A 19,593-nucleotide genomic window follows, 5' to 3' on the forward strand; every position below is an offset into this window, starting at 1 on the left:
CTAGTTCTGTTCTAGTTCTGTTCTAGTTCTGTTCTAGTTCTGTTCTAGTTCTGTTCTAGTTCTGTTCTAGTTCTGTTCTAGTTCTGTTCTAGTTCTGTTCTAGTTCTGTTCTGTTCTGTCTGTTCTAGTTCTGTTCTGTTCTAGTTCTGTTCTGTTCTGTTCTAGTTCTGTTCTAGTTCTGTTCTAGTTCTGTTCTAGTTCTGTTCTAGTTCTGTTCTAGTTCTGTTCTAGTTCTGTTCTAGTTCTGTTCTAGTTCTGTTCTAGTTCTGTTCTAGTTCTGTTCTAGTTCTGTTCTAGTTCTGTTCTAGTTCTGTTCTAGTTCTGTTCTAGTTCTGTTCTAGTTCTGTTCTAGTTCTGTTCTAGTTCTGTAAGTATTGATAACTCCCTATTTTAATGTTGAATTGGTTTAAAAATTTATTTAACTAAACACTAATTTAGCTAAATTTAATTTAATTAAAATTTATTAATTATTTATAAAAAACTTTTATAATAAAAAATCCATTAATTCTGCGTTCTATCTAAATGAATATATTTTTTAATATATTTAAAACAGGCTTTACCCATTAATAAGGCCACAATTGAGGAAAGATCTAAATATAACGAGGATGATATAGAGGTTTTGTTAATTTAAATATAAATTGTTGTATTTGATTTCATTACTCTAAATAATATAAAATACTTCTTGATTTTTACTATAAAAACTTTGTTTTTTCCTTAAATGGCGGAAACTAACAAGGTGTTGGTTACTTTTATTCTATTAAAAAAAATAATAATAAAAACAAAAACTTTGTATAAAATTTAGTTTAAAGAAAAAGCACTCATTATTAATATGAATAACAGGGGGTGGCAAAAAAAATTTATAAAAAGAGACCCCAAAACGGTGAAAGCTCCCTTTATTTTAAAGCAAGAAATTTAAAAGGAAAAACACCTTCTATAGTTTTCCAAACAAAAAAAACTATAATTTACACTTTTATTTTTAATTAATTTAATAAAAAAATTTGTAATTAAATGTGTTTTTTTTTTAAATTATGGGTTTAAATTTTATTAATTTATTTAAAGTAATTGTAAAATAATAATATTTGTTTTAATTATTGATAATTTTTAGGCAAAAATTGTTAGCAATGATGAGGCGGCTCTAAATTATCGCACAACCGAACCACCCAGAGAGACACATATCAAAATGCTGCAGGACAACATAGATACTCTCGAAAAGGTTTTCAATTATGTGGCTAAAACTCATTCATCGAAACGTTGCCTGGGCACTCGTCAAATTCTCAGCGAGGAGGATGAGCTACAGCCCAATGGTCGTGTTTTCAAGAAATACAATATGGGCGAATACAAATGGAAGAATTTCATAGAGGCTGAACGCATGGCAGCGGCTTTTGGTCGTGGTCTGCGTGAGTGTGGTCAGGAACCCCGTAGAAATATTGTTATCTTTGCCGAGACACGTGCCGAATGGATGATTGCCGCTCATGGTTGTTTCAAACAATCCATGTCAATTGTTACCGTCTATGCCACTTTGGGTGATGAGGGTGTGGCTCATTGTATTAGTGAAACTGAAGTTACCACTGTCATTACTTCTCACGATTTGTTGCCCAAGTTTAAGGTCTTGTTGGATAAATGTCCCCAGGTTGATACCATCATTTATATGGAAGATCAATTGCATAAAACTGATACTACTGGTTTTAAGGAAGGTGTTAAGATTTTGCCTTTCTCTGAGGTCGTACGCAATGGTCAAGATAGTAAATTTGGTAAGTAAACTCTTATTTAACTCTTCTTAAACAAATTTCGAATTAAATTTAAAAATTTCCTTTTGCAGAAAATGTTCCTCCCAAGGGTGATGATATTGCTATTATTATGTACACTTCTGGCTCAACTGGCACACCCAAAGGTGTCTGTTTGTCACACAAAAATTGTATTGCCACCATGAAAGGTTTCGTTGATGTGGTACCCATCTATCCCGATGATGTTTTAATAGGGTAGTAAATAGATTTTCATCATATACTAAACAGATCTTATACGTTTTTGTTATTTCCTCTAACAGCTTCCTTCCCTTGGCCCATGTCTTTGAATTGGTGGCCGAAAGTGTTTGTCTAATGACTGGTGTTCCCATTGGTTATTCTACCCCCTTGACTTTAATCGATACTAGTAGTAAGATCATGAGAGGCTGCAAAGGTGATGCTACTGTTTTGAAACCCACTTGCATGACCACAGTACCGGTTAGTATTTGAAATTAGGACTTATTTTGTGAATAATTTAATAATAACATTTTGTTATTGTTATTTTACAGCTTATTTTGGATCGTATCTCTAAGGGTATTAACGATAAAGTCAATTCCGGTTCGGCCTTTAAGAAAGCTCTATTCCAATTTTTATATCAATACAAAGTTAAATGGTTCCAAAGAGGTTATGAGACACCTTTAATTGACAAGTAAGTTTAAACATTAATTTTAATACCTCTTACTTGAAATCAAGATCTGTTGTAGATCCGATCTAGTTCGGATATAGTTCAGATCTGGTTCAGTTTTATATTAGTTCTAGATTAGTTATAGATCAGTTCAAGATCAATTATAGATATAGTTCTAGTTCAGTTCTAGTTCAGTTCTAGTTCTAGTTAGATTCTAGTTCTAGTTCAGTTCTAGTTCAGTTCTAGTTCTAGTTCAGTTCTAGTTCAGTTCTAGTTCAGTTCTAGTTTCAGTTCTAGTTCAGTTCTAGTTCAGTTCTATTTCAGTTCTAGTTCAGTAGTCAGTTAGTCAGTTCTAGTTCAGTTCTAGTTCAGTTCTAGTTCAGTTCTAGTTCAGTTCTAGTTCAGTTCTAGTTCAGTTCTAGTTCAGTTCTAGTTCAGTTCTAGTTCAGTTCTAGTTCAGTTCTAGTCAGTTCTAGTTCAGTTAGTTCAGTTCTAGTTCAGTTCTAGTCAGTTCTAGTTCAGTTCTGTTCATTCAGTTCTAGTTCAGTTCTAGTTCAGTTCTAGTTCAGTTCTAGTTCAGTTCTAGTTCAGTTCTAGTTCAGTTCTAGTTCAGTTCTAGTTCAGTTCTAGTTCAGTTCTAGTTCAGTTCTAGTTCAGTTCTAGTTCAGTTCTAGTTCAGTTCTAGTTCAGTTCTAGTTCAGTTCTAGTTCAGTTCTAGTTCAGTTCTAGTTCAGTTCTAGTTCAGTTCTAGTTCAGTTTAGTTCTAGTTCAGTTCTAGTTCAGTTCTAGTTCAGTTCTAGTTCAGTTCTAGTTCAGTTCTAGTTCAGTTCTAGTTCAGTTCTAGTTCAGTTCTAGTTCAGTTCTAGTTCAGTTCTAGTTCAGTTCTAGTTCAGTTCTAGTTCAGTTCTAGTTCAGTTCTAGTTCAGTTCTAGTTCAGTTCTAGTTCAGTTCTAGTTCAGTTCTAGTTCAGTTCTAGTTCAGTTCTAGTTCAGTTCTAGTTCAGTTCTAGTTCAGTTCTAGTTCAGTTCTAGTTCAGTTCTAGTTCAGTTCTAGTTCAGTTCTAGTTCAGTTCTAGTTCAGTTCTAGTTCAGTTCTAGTTCAGTTCTAGTTCAGTTCTAGTTCAGTTCTAGTTCAGTTCTAGTTCAGTTCTAGTTCAGTTCTAGTTCAGTTCTAGTTCAGTTCTAGTTCAGTTCTAGTTCAGTTCTAGTTCAGTTCTAGTTCAGTTCTAGTTCAGTTCTAGTTCAGTTCTAGTTCAGTTCTAGTTCAGTTCTAGTTCAGTTCTAGTTCAGTTCTAGTTCAGTTCTAGTTCAGTTCTAGTTCAGTTCTAGTTCAGTTCTAGTTCAGTCTAGTTCAGTTCTAGTTCAGTTCTAGTTCAGTTCTAGTTCAGTTCTAGTTCAGTTCTAGTTCAGTTCTAGTTCAGTTCTAGTTCAGTTCTAGTTCAGTTCTAGTTCAGTTCTAGTTCAGTTCTAGTTCAGTTCTAGTTCAGTTCTAGTTCAGTTCTAGTTCAGTTCTAGTTCAGTTCTAGTTCAGTTCTAGTTCAGTTCTAGTTCAGTTCTAGTTCAGTTCTAGTTCAGTTCTAGTTCAGTTCTAGTTCAGTTCTGGTTCAGTTCTGGTTCAGTTCTAGTTCAGTTCTAGTTCAGTTCTAGTTCAGTTCTAGTTCAGTTCTAGTTCAGTTCTAGTTCAGTTCTAGTTCAGTTCTAGTTCAGTTCTAGTTCAGTTCTAGTTCAGTTTCAGTTCTAGTTCAGTTCTAGTTCAGTTCTAGTTCAGTTCTAGTTCAGTTCTAGTTCTAGTTCAGTTCTAGTTCAGTTCTAGTTCAGTTCTAGTTCAGTTCTAGTTCAGTTCTAGTTCAGTTCTAGTTCAGTTCTAGTTCAGTTCTAGTTCAGTTCTAGTTCAGTTCTAGTTCAGTTCTAGTTCAGTTCTAGTTCAGTTCTAGTTCAGTTCTAGTTCAGTTCTAGTTCAGTTCTAGTTCAGTTCTAGTTCAGTTCTAGTTCAGTTCTAGTTCAGTTCTAGTTCAGTTCTAGTTCAGTTCTAGTTCAGTTCTAGTTCAGTTCTAGTTCAGTTCTAGTTCAGTTCTAGTTCAGTTCTAGTTCAGTTCTAGTTCAGTTCTAGTTCAGTTCTAGTTCAGTTCTAGTTCAGTTCTAGTTCAGTTTAGTTCAGTTCTAGTTCTAGTTCAGTTCTAGTTCAGTTCTAGTTCAGTTCTAGTTCAGTTCTAGTTCAGTTCTAGTTTAGTTCTAGCTCAGTTCTAGTTCAATTCTAGTTCTATTCAATGTATTTCTAAATATCTTATTAATCTCATTATTTATTTTCTTTTTTTCCAGAATGGTTTTCAAAAAGGTTGCCAACTTATGGGTGGTCGTGTTCGCATTATGATGTCTGGTGGTGCTCCTCTCTCACCCGATACCCACGAACAAATTAAGACCTGTTTGTGTGTGGATTTGATACAAGGTTACGGCTTAACTGAAACTACTTCCGGTGCCACTGTTATGGATTGTAAGTTTTATTTTATAAAAAAAATTTAATTTTTTTATTAAACTTTTATTTTCCTAAAATTTTTAGACCGTGATACCCAGTATGGACGCGTTGGTGCTCCTTTAACTGTTTCCGAAATTCGTTTAGTCAATTGGGAAGAAGGTGGCTATAGAATAACCAATAAACCCTATCCTCAAGTAAGTGTTTATTAAAATCGTTTAGAGTTATTTAGTTTTAATTGCATTTTATTAACATCGTTTATTTTATATTGTCTTTTACAGGGTGAAGTTCTTGTTGGTGGCGAATGTGTTTCCCTGGGCTATTATAAATTGCCCTCAAAAACCGCTGAAGAATTCTTTGAAGAGGATGGCAAACGCTGGTTCAAAACCGGTGATATTGGTGAAATGCATCCCGATGGCGTACTTAAAATCATTGGTAAGAGCTTTTGTTGTTATTTACAATTTTAAGATTATTGTTTTGAAACAATTTTTGTATCCTCATTTAGATCGTAAAAAGGATTTGGTTAAATTGCAAGCTGGCGAATATGTTTCCTTGGGCAAGGTGGAATCTGAATTGAAGACCTGTCCCTTGATTGAAAATATTTGCGTCTATGGTGATCCTACAAAACAATTTACTGTAGCTTTGGTGGTGCCCAATCAAAAGCATTTGGAAGAATTAGCACAACGTCAGGGTTTGGAAAGCAAATCATTCGAAGACCTCTGCTCTAATCCAGTAATGGAAAAGGCGGTCATTAAGGAAATGGCCGAACATGCTAGAAAATGTAGGTTTTCGAACTGAAGTAAAACTGATTTCAAATAACTAGAACAAAAATAGACAGAACTAGAACAGAACTAGAACAGAACTAGAACAGAACAGAACTAGAACAGAACTAGAATAGAACTAGAACAGAACTAGAACAGAACTAGAACAGAACTAGAACAGAACTAGAACAGAACTAGAACAGAGCTAGAACAGAACTAGAACAGAACTAGAACAGAACTAGAACAGAACTAGAACAGAACTAGAACAGAACTAGAACAGAAGAGAACAGAACTAGAACAGAACTAGAACAGAACTAGAACAGAACTAGAACAGAACTAGAACAGAACTAGAACAGAACTAGAACAGAACTAGAACAGAACTAACAGCTAGAACAGAACTAGAACAGAACTAGAACAGAACTAGAACAGAACTAGAACAGAACTAGAACAGAACTAGAACAGAACTAGAACAGAACTAGAACAGAACTAGAACAGAACTAGAACAGAACTAGAAAAGAACTAGAACAGAACAAGAACGAACTAGAACAGAACTAGAACAGAACTAGAACAGAACTAGAACAGACTAGAACAGAACTAGAACAGAACTAGAACAGAACTAGAACAGAACTAGAACAGAACTAGAACAGAACTAGAACAGAACTAGAACAGAACTAGAACTGAACTAGAACAGAACTAGAACAGAACTAGAACAGAACTAGAACGAACTAGAACAGACTAGAACAGAACTAGAACAAACTAGAACAGACTAGAACAGAACTAGAACAGAACTAGAACAGAACTAGAAACAGAACTAGAACAGAACTAGAACTAGAACAGAACTAGAACAGAACTAGAACAGAACTAGAACAGAACTAGAACAGACTAGAACGAACTAGAACAGAACTAGAACGAACTAAACAGAACTAGAACAGAACTAGAACAGAACTAGAACAGAACTAGAACAGAACTAGAACAGAACTAGAACAGAACTAGAACAGAACTAGAACAGAACTAGAACAGAACTAGAACAGAACTAGAACAGAACTAGAACAGAACTAGAACAGAACTAGAACTGAACTAGAACAGAACTAGAACAGAACTAGAACAGAACTAGAACAGAACTAGAACGAACTAGAACAGAACTAGAACAGAACTAGAACAGAACTAGAACAGAACTAGAACAGAACTAGAACAGAACTAGAACAGAACTAGAACAGAACTAGAACAGAACTAGAACAGAACTAGAACAGACTAGAACAGAACTAGAACAGAACTAGAACAGAACTAGAACAGAACTAGAACAGAACTAGAACAGAACTAGAACGAACTAGAACAGAACTAGAACAGAACTAGAACAGAACTAGAACAGAACTAGAACAGAACTAGAACAGAACTAGAACAGAACTAGAACAGAACTAGAACAGAACTAGAACAGAACTAGAACAGAACTAGAACAGAACTAGAACAGAACTAGAACAGAACTAGAATAACAGAACTAGAACAGAACTAGAACAGAACTAGAACAGAACTAGAACAGAACTAGAACAGAACTAGAACAGAACTAGAACAGAACTAGAACAGAACTAGAACAAACTAGAACTGAACTAGAACAGAACTAGAACAGAACTAGAACAGAACTAGAACAGAACTAGAACAGAACTAGAACAGAACTAGACAGAACTAGAACAGAACTAGAACAGAACTAGAACAGAACTAGAACAGAACTAGAACGAACTAACAGAACTAGAACAGAACTAGAACAGAACTAGAACAAACTAGAACAGAACTAGAACAGAACTAGAACAGAACTAGAACAGAACTAGAACAGAACTAGAACAGAACTAGAACAGAACTAGAACAGAACTAGAACAGAACTAGAACAGAACTAGAACAGAACTAGAACAGAACAGAACAGAACTAGAACAGAACTAGAACAGAACTAGAACAGAACTAGAACAGAACTAGAACAGAACTAGAACAGAACTAGAACAGAACTAGAACAGAACTAGAACAGAACTAGAACAGAACTAGAACAGAACTAGAACAGAACTAGAACGAACTAGAACAGAACTAGAACAGAACTAGAACAGAACTAGAACAGAACTAGAACAGAACTAGAACAAACAGAACAGAACTAGAACAGAACTAGAACAGAACTAGAACAGAACTAGAACAGAACTAGAACAAACTAGAACAACTAGAACAGAACTAGAACAGAACTAGAACAGAACTAGAACGAAACTAGAACAGAACTAGAACAAACTAGAACAGAACTAGAACAGAACATAACTAGAACAGAACTAGAACAGAACTAGAACAGAACTAGAACAACTAACAGACTAGAACAAACTAGAACAGAACTAGAACAGAACTAGACGAACTAGAACAGAACTAGAACGAACTAGAACAGAACTAGAACAGAACTAGAACAGAACTAGAACAGAACTAGAACAGAACTAGAACAGAACTAGAACAGAACAGAACTAGAACAGAACTAGAACAACTAGAACAGAACTAGAACAGAACTAGAACAGAACTAGAACAGAACTAGAACAGAACTAGACAAACTAGAACTGAACTAGAACAACTAGAACAGAACTAGAACAGAACTAGAACAGAACTAGAACAGAACTAGAACAGAACTAGAACAGAACTAGAACAACTAGAACGAACTAGAACAGACTAGAACAGAACTAGAACGAACTAGAACAAACTAGAACTCAACTAGAACTCAACTAGAACTCAACTAGAACTCAACTAGAACTCAACTAGAACTCATAACTCAACTAGAACTCAACTAGAACTCAACTAGAACTCAACTAGAACTCACTAGACTCCAGAAACTCAACTAGAACTCACTAGAAACTCAACTAGAACTCAACTAGAACTCAACTAAAACTCAACTAAAACTCAACTAAACTCAACTAAAACTCAACTAGAACTCAACTAGAACTCAACTAGAACTCAACTAGAACTCAAGTAGAACTCAACTAGAACTCAACTAGAACTCAACTTGAACTTAACTAGAATTGAACTATTTATTTCCAACAACAATGATGTTTAATTTGTTTCCTTTTTGTGTTTAGGCAAATTACAAAAATACGAAGTCCCCGCCGCCATTACATTGTGCAAAGAAGTTTGGTCTCCCGATATGGGTCTGGTAACCGCTGCCTTTAAACTGAAAACGCAAAGATATTCAAGATAAATATCAACACGATATCAATCGCATGTATGCCTCATGAAAGTGACTAAATCATAGTTTTAGTTTTACTAAACAAAACAACAAAACAAACAGCATCTAAATGAAAGCTAAAAATCTTTATTTGAAATATAAATAACAAAGAAATTTTTTATTCTTCATTTACACAATTTAATTAAAAAAAAAACACAAACAAAAACTTCTCATAATCAAACTCCTTTCCTACAAAGACCCTCTCCCTCTTAACCCCCTCCTTACCACCTTGACCTTAATAACAATTCTTTCTTAAACCAGCAATATTTCAACAAAAACTAACTGCATACTAAAAACAATTAAATAACTTATTATTTAAAATAAAAAGTAAAAACAAAAAAACTACACAAATAAACGTAAATTTAAAATTTAAAAAATTACTGAAAAAAAGAGAACTAGAAAAAACATCATTAGCTAAGAAAGAGCAAAGAAAAAACCAGTAAAAAATTAAACTTACAAATTAATAGAAATTAAAAACAATAAATTAAAATTAGTTTGTTTTAATTTAAAAGAAAAAAAAACAACAAAACAAAAAAAAAAAAATAACTGTAAAATATTGATCTTTAAACATTTATTATTATTAATTAATATTTTATAAAACAAAAACAAGTTCTAAAGTTTTTATTTTTATTAAAAAAAAAAATGCGAAAAAATTAAAAAAAATTTTGAAATTGAATTTTTATTTAAATTTTGTTAAATGAATTATTTTATTTTCCTTTTCCTAAGGCTTTAAAGTAAATTTATTAATTATATAAAAATGAATATTTTAATAATTATTTTTTTGTTGCAAGAAACTTTCTTTTAAAATTTCCTTTTTTTGTTAAAAAAAGTAATAAAAAAAATTATTGTAAATTTTTATTATACCAGAATTATTAAATTACTATTATTATTTTTATTTTATTTGAAATTAGCCTTTAGTACTAATTACAAATTGATTATTAAGTGTATTAAGTACTTTTTTTTTAAATAGTAAAGCTAAATTTAAGATTTAGTACTAAACATGTAAAATGTTTAAAAACATTTTATTGTTTATTATTATTTTCTTTTTAGAGAAGACTTAAGAAAGAGCCAGTAATTTTTAATAAAACCAAGAGAAAAACATACAAAAAATAAAATGAATAAATTATATAAAAAAATAAACAAAAAATATTAAAAAATAAATGGTGTTTTTATTTAGTGAAGGAAAAAGGGCGTCGTAAAAAGTGAAACTTTGAAAAACCTCTTCTAAGTTCAGAATTTATTGTATGTCAGTTTCAGTTCTAGTTCTGTTCTAGTTCTGTTCTAGTTTTGTTCTAGTTCTGTTCTAGTTCTGTTCTAGTTCTGTTTAGTTCTGTTCTAGTTCTGTTCTAGTTCTGTCTAGTTCTGTTCTAGTTCAGTTCTAGTTCAGTTCTAGTTCAGTTCTAGTTCAGTTCTAGTTCAGTTCTAGTTCAGTTCTAGTTCAGTTCTAGTCAGTTCTAGTTCAGTTCTAGTTCAGTTCTAGTTCAGTTCTAGTTCAGTTCTAGTTCAGTTCTAGTTCAGTTCTAGTTCAGTTCTAGTTCAGTTCTAGTTCAGTTCTAGTTCAGTTCTAGTTCAGTTCTAGTTCAGTTCTAGTTCAGTTCTAGTTCAGTCTGGTTCAGTTCTAGTTCTGTTCTAGTTCTGTTCTAGTTCTGTTCTAGTTCTGTTCTAGTTCTGTTCTATTTCTGTTCTATTTCTGTTCTGTTTGTTCTAGTTCTGTTCTAGTTCTGTTCTAGTTCTGTTCTAGTTCTGTTCTAGTCTGTTCTAGTTCTGTTCTAGTTCTGTTCTAGTTCTGTTCTAGTTCTGTTCTAGTTCTGTTCTAGTTCTGTCTAGTTCTGTTCTAGTTCTGTTCTAGTTCTGTTCTAGTTCTATTCTAGTTCTGTTCCAGTTTGTTCTAGTTTTGTTCTAGTTCTGTTCTAGTTCTGTTCTAGTTCTGTTCTAGTTCTGTTCTAGTTCTGTTCTAGTTCTGTTCTAGTTCTGTTCTAGTTCTGTTCTAGTTCTGTTCTAGTTCTGTTCTAGTTCTGTTCTGTTAGTTCTGTTCTAGTTCTGTTCTAGTTCTGTTCTAGTTCTGTTCTAGTTCTGTTCTAGTTCTGTTCTAGTTCTGTTCTAGTTCTGTTCTGTTCTAGTTCTGTTCTAGTCTGTTCTAGTTCTGTTCTAGTTCTGTTCTAGTTCTGTTCTAGTTCTGTTCTAGTTCTGTTCTAGTTCTGTTCTAGTTCTGTTCTAGTTCTGTTCTAGTTCTGTTCTAGTTCTGTTCTAGTTCTGTTCTAGTTCTGTTCTAGTTCTGTTCTAGTTCTGTTCTAGTTCTGTTCTAGTTCTGTTCTAGTTCTGTTCTAGTTCTGTTCTAGTTCTGTTCTAGTTCTGTTCTAGTTTTTCTAGTTCTGTTCTAGTTCTGTTCTAGTTCTGTTCTAGTTCTGTTCTAGTTCTGTTCTAGTTCTGTTCTAGTTCTGTTCTAGTTCTGTTCTAGTTCTGTTCTAGTTCTGTTCTAGTTCTGTTCTAGTTCTGTTCTAGTTCTGTTCTAGTTCTGTTCTAGTTCTGTTCTAGTTCTGTTCTAGTTCTGTTCTAGTTCTGTTCTTTCAGTTTAGTTCAGTTCTAGTTCAGTTCTAGTTCAGTTCTAGTTCAGTTCTAGTTCAGTTCTAGTTCAGTTCTAGTTCGTTCTAGTTCAGCTCTAATTCAGTTCTAGTTCAGTTCTAGTTCATTTCTATTTCAGTTCTAGTTCAGTTCTAGTTCAGTTCTAGTTCAGTTCTAGTTCAGTTCTAGTTCAGTTCTAGTTCAGTTCTAGTTCAGTTCTAGTTCAGTTCTAGTTCAGTTCTAGTTCAGTTCTAGTTCAGTTCTAGTTCTAGTTCAGTCAGTTCTAGTTCAGTTCTAGTTCAGTTCTAGTTCAGTTCTAGTTCAGTTCTAGTTCAGTTCTAGTTCAGTTCTAGTTCAATTCTAGTTCAGTTCTAGTTCAGTTCTAGTTCAGTTCTAGTTCAGTTTATAGTTCAGTTCTAGTTCAGTTCTAGTTCAGTTCTAGTTCAGTTCTAGTTCAGTTCTAGTTCAGTTTCAGTTTAGTTCAGTTCTAGTTCAGTTCTAGTTCAGTTCTAGTTCAGTTCTAGTTCAGTTCTAGTTCAGTTCTAGTTCAGTTCTAGTTCAGTTCTAGTTCAGTTCTAGTTCAGTTCTAGTTCAGTTCTAGTTCAGTTCTAGTTCAGTTCTAGTTCAGTTCTAGTTCAGTTCTAGTTCAGTTCTAGTTCAGTTCTAGTTCAGTTCTAGTTCAGTTCTAGTTCAGTTCTAGTTCTGTTCTAGTCTGTTCTAGTTCTGTTCTAGTTCTGTTCTAGTTCTGTTCTATTTCTGTTCTATTTCTGTTCTAGTTCTGTTCTAGTTCTGTTCTAGTTCTGTTCTAGTTATGTTCTAGTTCTGTTCTAGTTTGTTCTAGTTCTGTTCTAGTTCTGTTCTAGTTCTGTTCTAGTTCTGTTCTAGTTCTGTTCTAGTTCTGTTCTAGTTCTGTTCTAGTTTGTTCTAGTTCTGTTCTAGTATTCTTGTTCTGTTCCAGTTTGTTCTAGTTTGTTCTAGTTCTGTTCTAGTTCTGTTCTAGTTCTGTTCTAGTTCTGTTCTAGTTCTGTTCTAGTTCTGTTTCTAGTTCTGTTCTAGTTCTGTTCTAGTTCTGTTCTAGTTCTGTTCTAGTCTGTTCTGTTCTAGTTCTGTTCTAGTTCTGTTCTAGTTCTGTTCTAGTTCTGTTCTAGTTCTGTTCTAGTTCTGTTCTGTTCTAGTTCTGTTCTAGTTCTGTTCTAGTTCTGTTCTAGTTCTGTTCTAGTTCTGTTCTAGTTCTGTTCTAGTTCTGTTCTAGTTCTGTTCTAGTTCGTCTAGTTCTGTTCTAGTTCTGTTCTAGTTCTGTTCTAGTTCTGTTCTAGTTCTGTTCTAGTTCTGTTCTAGTTCTGTTCTAGTTCTGTTCTAGTTCTGTTCTAGTTCTGTTCTAGTTCTGTTCTAGTCTGTTCTAGTTCTGTTCTAGTTCTGTTCTAGTTCTGTTCTAGTTTCTTTAGTGTTCTAGTTCTGTTCTAGTTTCTGTTCTAGTTCTGTTCTAGTTCTGTCTAGTTCTGTTCTAGTTCTGTTCTAGTTCTGTTCTAGTTCTGTTCTAGTTCTGTTCTAGTTCAGTTCTAGTTCAGTTCTAGTTCCGTTCTAGTTCAGTTCTAGTTCAGTTCTAGTTCAGTTCTAGTTCAGTTCTAGTTCAGTTCTAGTTCAGTTCTAGTTCAGCTCTAATTCAGTTCTAGTTCAGTTCTAGTTCAGTTCTATTTCAGTTCTAGTTCAGTTCTAGTTCAGTTCTAGTTCAGTTCTAGTTCAGTTCTAGTTCAGTTCTAGTTCAGTTCTAGTCAGTTCTAGTTCAGTTCTAGTTCAGTTCAGTTCTAGTTCAGTTCTAGTTCAGTTCTAGTTCAGTTCTAGTTCAGTTCTAGTTCAGTTCTAGTTCAGTTCTAGTTCAATTCTAGTTCAGTTCTAGTTCAGTTCTAGTTCAGTTCTAGTTCAGTTCTAGTTCAGTTCTAGTTCAGTTCTAGTTCAGTTCTAGTTCAGTTCTAGTTCAGTTCTAGTTCAGTTCTAGTTCAGTTCTAGTTCAGTTCTAGTTCAGTTCTAGTTCAGTTCTAGTTCAGTTCTAGTTCTAGTTCAGTTCTAGTTCAGTTCTAGTTCAGTTCTAGTTCAGTTCTAGTTCAGTTCAGTTCTAGTTCAGTTTCTAGTTCAGTTCTAGTTCAGTTCTAGTTCAGTTCTAGTTCAGTTCTAGTTCAGTTCTAGTTCAGTTCTAGTTCAGTTCTAGTTCAGTTCTAGTTCAGTTCTAGTTCAGTTCAGTTCTAGTTCAGTTCTAGTTCAGTTCTAGTTCAGTTCTAGTTCAGTTCTAGTTCAGTTCTAGTTCAGTTCTAGTTCAGTTCTAGTTCAGTTCTAGTTCAGTTCTAGTTCAGTTCTAGTTCAGTTCTAGTTCAGCTCTAATTCAATTCTAGTTCAGTTCTAGTTCAGTTCTATTCAGTTCTAGTTCAGTTCTAGTTCAGTTCTAGTTCAGTTCTAGTTCTAGTTCAGTTCTAGTTCAGTTCTAGTTCAGTTCTAGTTCAGTTCTAGTTCAGTTCTAGTTCAGTTCTAGTTCAGTTCTAGTTCAGTTCTAGTTCAGTTTAGTTCAGTTCTAGTTCAGTTCTAGTTCAGTTCTAGTTCAGTTCTAGTTCAGTTCTAGTTCAGTTCTAGTTCAGTTCTAGTTCAGTTCTAGTTCAGTTCTAGTTCAGTTCTAGTTCAGTTCTAGTTCAGTTCTAGTTCTAGTTCAGTTCTAGTTCAGTTCTAGTTCAGTTCTAGTTCAGTTCTAGTTCAGTTCTAGTTCAGTTCTAGTTCAGTTCTAGTTCAGTTCTAGTTCAGTTCTAGTTCAGTTCTAGTTCAGTTCTAGTTCAGTTCTAGTTCAGTTCTAGTTCAGTTCTAGTTCAGTTCTAGTTCAGTTCTAGTTCAGTTCTAGTTCAGTTAGTTCAGTTCTAGTTCAGTTCTAGTTCAGTTCTAGTTCAGTTCTAGTTCAGTTCTAGTTCAGTTCTAGTTCAGTTCTAGTTCAGTTCTAGTTCAGTTCTAGTTCTAGTTCAGTTCTAGTTCAGTTCTAGTTCAGTTCTAGTTCAGTTCTAGTTCAGTTCTAGTTCAGTTCTAGTTCAGTTCTAGTTCAGTTCTAGTTCAGTTCTAGTTCAGTTCTAGTTCAGTTCTAGTTCAGTTCTAGTTCAGTTCTAGTTCAGTTCTAGTTCAGTTCTAGTTCAGTTCTAGTTCAGTTCTAGTTCAGTTCTAGTTCAGTTCTAGTTCAGTTCTAGTTCAGTTCTAGTTCAGTTCTAGTTCAGTTCTAGTTCAGTTCTAGTTCAGTTCTAGTTCAGTTCTAGTTCTGTTCCAGTTCAGTTCTAATATCCTGATTTTTTCTAAATTATTTTCTATGCTGTTACCCATTTTATTTCAATATCATGTAACTAAAAAAATAAAAGTTTCAATTTTTGTTCGACAGCAATATCCGTTTTTGTTTATATTTATTGTAGTTTTTCCTATTTTGTTATTAAAAGTATTTTTTTTCACAATTTGTGTCTAGTTTTCAATTTTCATATTTTGTTTTATTGCATCATGACATTTGATGGATTGATGTCCTACATAAAAATTATATAAAAGTACAATGTATTTGTGTACTTACACCAATATGCAACAATATGACAACAATAAAGTCATGTAAATAGAGAAAAAAGTTTGTAAATATATTTAAAGTACATAAACATACAAATAACTTGTATAAATAATTGCAAATATGTGTACTCATATGAAAATTGTTACAGTATGTGATATAGTAAACAAGTGAATTAGAGAATTTAAACTGAACTAGAGGCCTAACTAGAACATAACTAGAGTTAACTGGAAAATTATTTGACATAACTAGAATTTGAAGTGAACTGAAGATAGAACTGAACGTTTTTATCATATTTTTTTATAAATCGTAAGTTATTCCCAAATTCCTTATAAATTAAGACTTTTTCATATATTTTCTATAAATATATTTTTTTCACTTTTAGCCCACTGTCTCTATATGCAAGTACTATTTATGTCAATGTCTGTTCTTACCATTTCAATTACTTTGACTGACAATCATTTAATGGCGCTTATAGTTGTACAAAGTTGTAAACTAGACATAAAATATACTACAATACAAGGTGGCCTTCAAAGAAAACTGAAAGTGAAATTATTTAGATAAATAAAATGAAATTAATAAAACAACATATAAAGATTTTTGCACAAAACAGAGAAAATTATATTTCAACCTAAATAGAGCCCAGTCAACTCAGTTATTAAATCGTACCCACTACCTCTAGGGTCTAGATTAACTCTTACATCATCAGATGATTACTTTTGAAACAGCTTTCGTATATAATTTATTTTCCTAAACTTTTACTATATAGTCTGTTGAATGGAAATTAGTAACATCTAATTATTATCAGCATTATTTGCCTTTTCCCTTTGACATCGTGTAGGAGGAGTATGTTTGAGTTGATGCAGGAAAAAAACCTTTTCAGTTGGCTGCACTTGAGAACAGCAACAATATTATTAAATAAACAATATTAATACAGAGAGAGATAAGTGTGTCAGTAATGTATACAAACGCACAGCATGGAACACATGCCCAACAGATTTATGGTCGTCCAGGGACAAACTTTGTTCTATAAGTAACAAAATATTTTCAGAGAACTGAACTAGGAATGAAATTAGTACAGAACTAGAACAGAACTAGAATAGAACTAGAACAGAATTAGAACAGAACTAGAACAGAACTAGAACAGAACTAGAACAGAACTAGAACAGAACTAGAACAGAACTAGAACCGAACTAGAACAGAACTAGAACAGAACTAGAACAGAACTAGAACAGAACTAGAACAGAACTAGAACAGAACTAGAACAGAACTAGAACAGAACTAGAACAGAACAGAACTAGAACTAGAACAGAACTAGAACAGAACTAGAACAGAACTAGAACAGAACTAGAACAGAACTACACAGCATGGAACACATGCCCAACAGATTTATGGTCGTCCAGGGACAAACTTTGTTCTATAAGTAACAAAATATTTTCAGAGAACTGAACTAGGAATGAAATTAGTACAGAACAGAACAGAACTAGAACAGAACTAGAAAAGAACTAGAACAGAACTAGAACAGAACTAGAACCGAACTAGAACAGAACTAGAACAGAACTAGAACAGAACTGGAACAGAACTAGAACAGAACTAGAACAGAACTAGAACAGAACCAAAACAGAACTAAAACCGAACTAGAACAGAACTAGAACAGAACTAGAACAGAACTAGAACAGAACTAGAACAGAACTAGAACAGAAATAGAACAGAACTAGAACAGAACTAGAACAGAACTAGAACAGAACTAGAACAGAACAAGAACAGAACTAGAACAGAACTAGAACAGAACTAGAACAGAACTAGAACAGAACTAGAACAGAACTAGAACAGAACTAGAACAGAACTAGAACAGAACTAGAACAGAACTAGAACAGAACTAGAACAGAACTAGAACAGAACTAGAACAGAACTAGAACAGAACTAGAACAGAACTAGAACAGAACTAGAACACAGAACTAGAACAGAACTAGAACAGAACTAGAACAGAACTAGAACAGAACTAGAACAGAACTAGAACAGAACTAGAACAGAACTAGAACAGAACTAGAACATAACTAGAACATAACTAGAACAGAACTAGAACAGAACTAGAACAGAACTAGAACAGAACTAGAACAGAACTAGAACAGAACTAGAACAGAACTAGAACAGAACTAGAACAGAACTAGAACAGAACTAGAACAGAACTAGAACAGAACTAGAACAGAACTAGAACAGAACTAGAACCGAACTAGAACAGAACTAGAACAGAACTAGAACAGAACTAGAACAGAACTAGAACAGAACTAGAACAGAACTAGAACAGAACTAGAACAGAACTATAACAGAACTAGAACAGAACTAGAACAGACAGAACTAGAACAGAACTAGAACAGAACTAGAACAGAACTAGAACAGAACTAGAACAGAACTAGAACAGAACTAGAACAGAACTAGAACAGAACTAGAACAGAACTAGAACAGAACTAGAACAGAACTAGAACAGAACTAGAACAGAACTAGAACAGAACTAGAACAGAACTAGAACAGAACTAGAACAGAACTAGAACAGAACTAGAACAGAACTAGAACAGAACTAGAACAGAACTAGAACAGAACTAGAACAGAACTAGAACAGAACTAGAACAGAACTAGAACAGAACTAGAACAGAACTAGAACAGAACTAGAACAGAACTAGAACAGAACTAGAACAGAACTAGAACAGAACTAGAACAGAACTAGAACAGAACTAGAACAGAACTACAGAACTAGAACAGAACTAGAACAGAACTAGAACAGAACTAGAACAGAACTAGAACAGAACTAGAACAGAACTAGAACAGAACTAGAACAGAACTAGAACAGAACTAGAACAGAACTAGAACAGAACTAGAACAGAACTAGAACAGAACTAGAACAGAACTAGAACAGAACTAGAACAGAACTAGAACAGAACTAAAAACTTTAAACAAAATGTAAAACTAACATGTCTTTTATTCCGAAGGGTTTAATACATCCTAGAAGAGGAGTTCTAGTAATAACGATGCTTGCAACTAGAGTAAGTACACTTGATTATGGAGGACTTGCACACATACTTAAGTGAGTACATGTATGTGTGAAAATATCCTTTTATGTGTGTTCTATTATGTTTATTTTCCTCATTTTTATCTCTTTTTATCCTCATAAATGACTGACTCCTGCAGCTTTAAGTAGTTTTTTTTCATTCATTCAGGCAACAACCTCAAGTATTGGAACAAGTTAAAGCTTTTCATGTCACTTAATGTCTCAAGTTTTGTTCGAAAGCAAGTGTATAAGTATTCCATAAGTGGTTGTTGTATGTGACTCTGCTGTGTTCAGATGTCTGTATTCTTTTGGCTAAAACTATCAAACAATGTTTAGCTACTAAATAAACACAAGCTATAAACTGATCAATATTGACATTAGAAATACAATCATAATAATGGTTTATTAACAGTAAAAATATTATGACTTTATTGCTTAAAAACACAGCAGGTCATGTTATCCTTTGTCAATTGTAATAAAATGTAAAGCATAATTTTAGGCTACAAAATAGATATTAATAATGAAGTCTATTTCTAAGGTTTAAATAAACTAATAAAGATAAACAAATGTTTTTAAAATCTCTAGACTACTTTATTGAGCTTCTATTCTGCTTTTCAAAAGTATAGTCTACTTTTAGGTTGCATAAATATTTCATAAATTCATAGCTATTTTATTGATCCTTATTTGCGATATTTTTTTGATATTTATTTCTTATAAAATATTTATGTTCTTAAAATTACTTACTAAAAAGTGTTGTTATATTGATGCTGAAGTATGACTAATATATATTTGTTGTAGTTGTGTTATTGTTACAACGAAACAGAGACTTTCTTGTTGTTATTGGTTACTAGCAACTTTAGGTTTAGTGTTTCAGATAATAAAACTAATAGACTGTGACAGACTGACATACAGCGATAATACAAATAAAAAAATATAAATCTCTAAAGTAGCAATAAAGTCACATACCACGACAGAAAAACAGTCCCAATAGGAAATAAAGGAAATCAGAAATGATCTAAAACTGAACTGGAAACTAACCTAGAGATGAACTTGAACTAGAACTGCACTAGAACTGAACTAGACTGAACAACTGAACTAGAACAGAACTAGAACTGAACTAGAACTGAACTAGAACTGAACTAGAACTGAACTAGAACTGAAATAGAACTGAACTAGAACTGAACTAGAACTGAACTAGAACTGAACTAGAACTGAACTAGAACTGAACTACAACTGAACTAGAACTGAACTAGAACTGAACTAGAACTGAACTAGAACTGAACTAGAACTGAACTAGAACTGAACTAGAACTGAACTAGAACTGAACTAGAACTGAACTAGAACTGAACTAGAACTGAACTAGAACTGAACTAGAACTGAACTAGAACTGAACTAGAACTGAACTAGAACTGAACTAGAACTGAACTAGAACTGAACTAGAACTGAACTAGAACTGAACTAGAACTGAACTAGAACTGAACTAGAACTGAACTAGAACTGAACTAGAATGAACTAGAACTGAACTAGAACTGAACTAGAACTGAACTAG

At 33.3% G+C, this 19,593-nt stretch overlaps 1 protein-coding gene across 1 annotated transcript in view; it reads left to right on the forward strand.

Annotated features, from left to right (window-relative positions):
* The window catches only part of LOC119606935 (long-chain-fatty-acid--CoA ligase 4), a 52,703-nt gene extending 43,505 nt beyond the window's left edge, over positions 1-9,198 (forward strand). The window contains 11 exon segments of the mRNA XM_037960608.1: positions 1,106-1,751; positions 1,820-1,979; positions 2,045-2,219; positions 2,291-2,430; positions 4,725-4,744; positions 4,747-4,896; positions 4,963-5,072; positions 5,157-5,310; positions 5,381-5,656; positions 8,723-8,817; positions 8,819-9,198. Coding sequence (XP_037816536.1) covers positions 1,106-1,751; positions 1,820-1,979; positions 2,045-2,219; positions 2,291-2,430; positions 4,725-4,744; positions 4,747-4,896; positions 4,963-5,072; positions 5,157-5,310; positions 5,381-5,656; positions 8,723-8,817; positions 8,819-8,878 — 1,986 coding nt within the window. The 3' untranslated portion in view covers positions 8,879-9,198.
* The last annotated feature ends 10,395 nt before the right edge of the window (positions 9,199-19,593 follow it).

This window comes from Lucilia sericata, unplaced genomic scaffold, assembly GCF_015586225.1.
Source record: "Lucilia sericata isolate MDLA Ls3-8-SP2 unplaced genomic scaffold, ASM1558622v1 Contig000638F_arrow, whole genome shotgun sequence".
NCBI classification, from domain to species: domain Eukaryota; kingdom Metazoa; phylum Arthropoda; class Insecta; order Diptera; family Calliphoridae; genus Lucilia; species Lucilia sericata.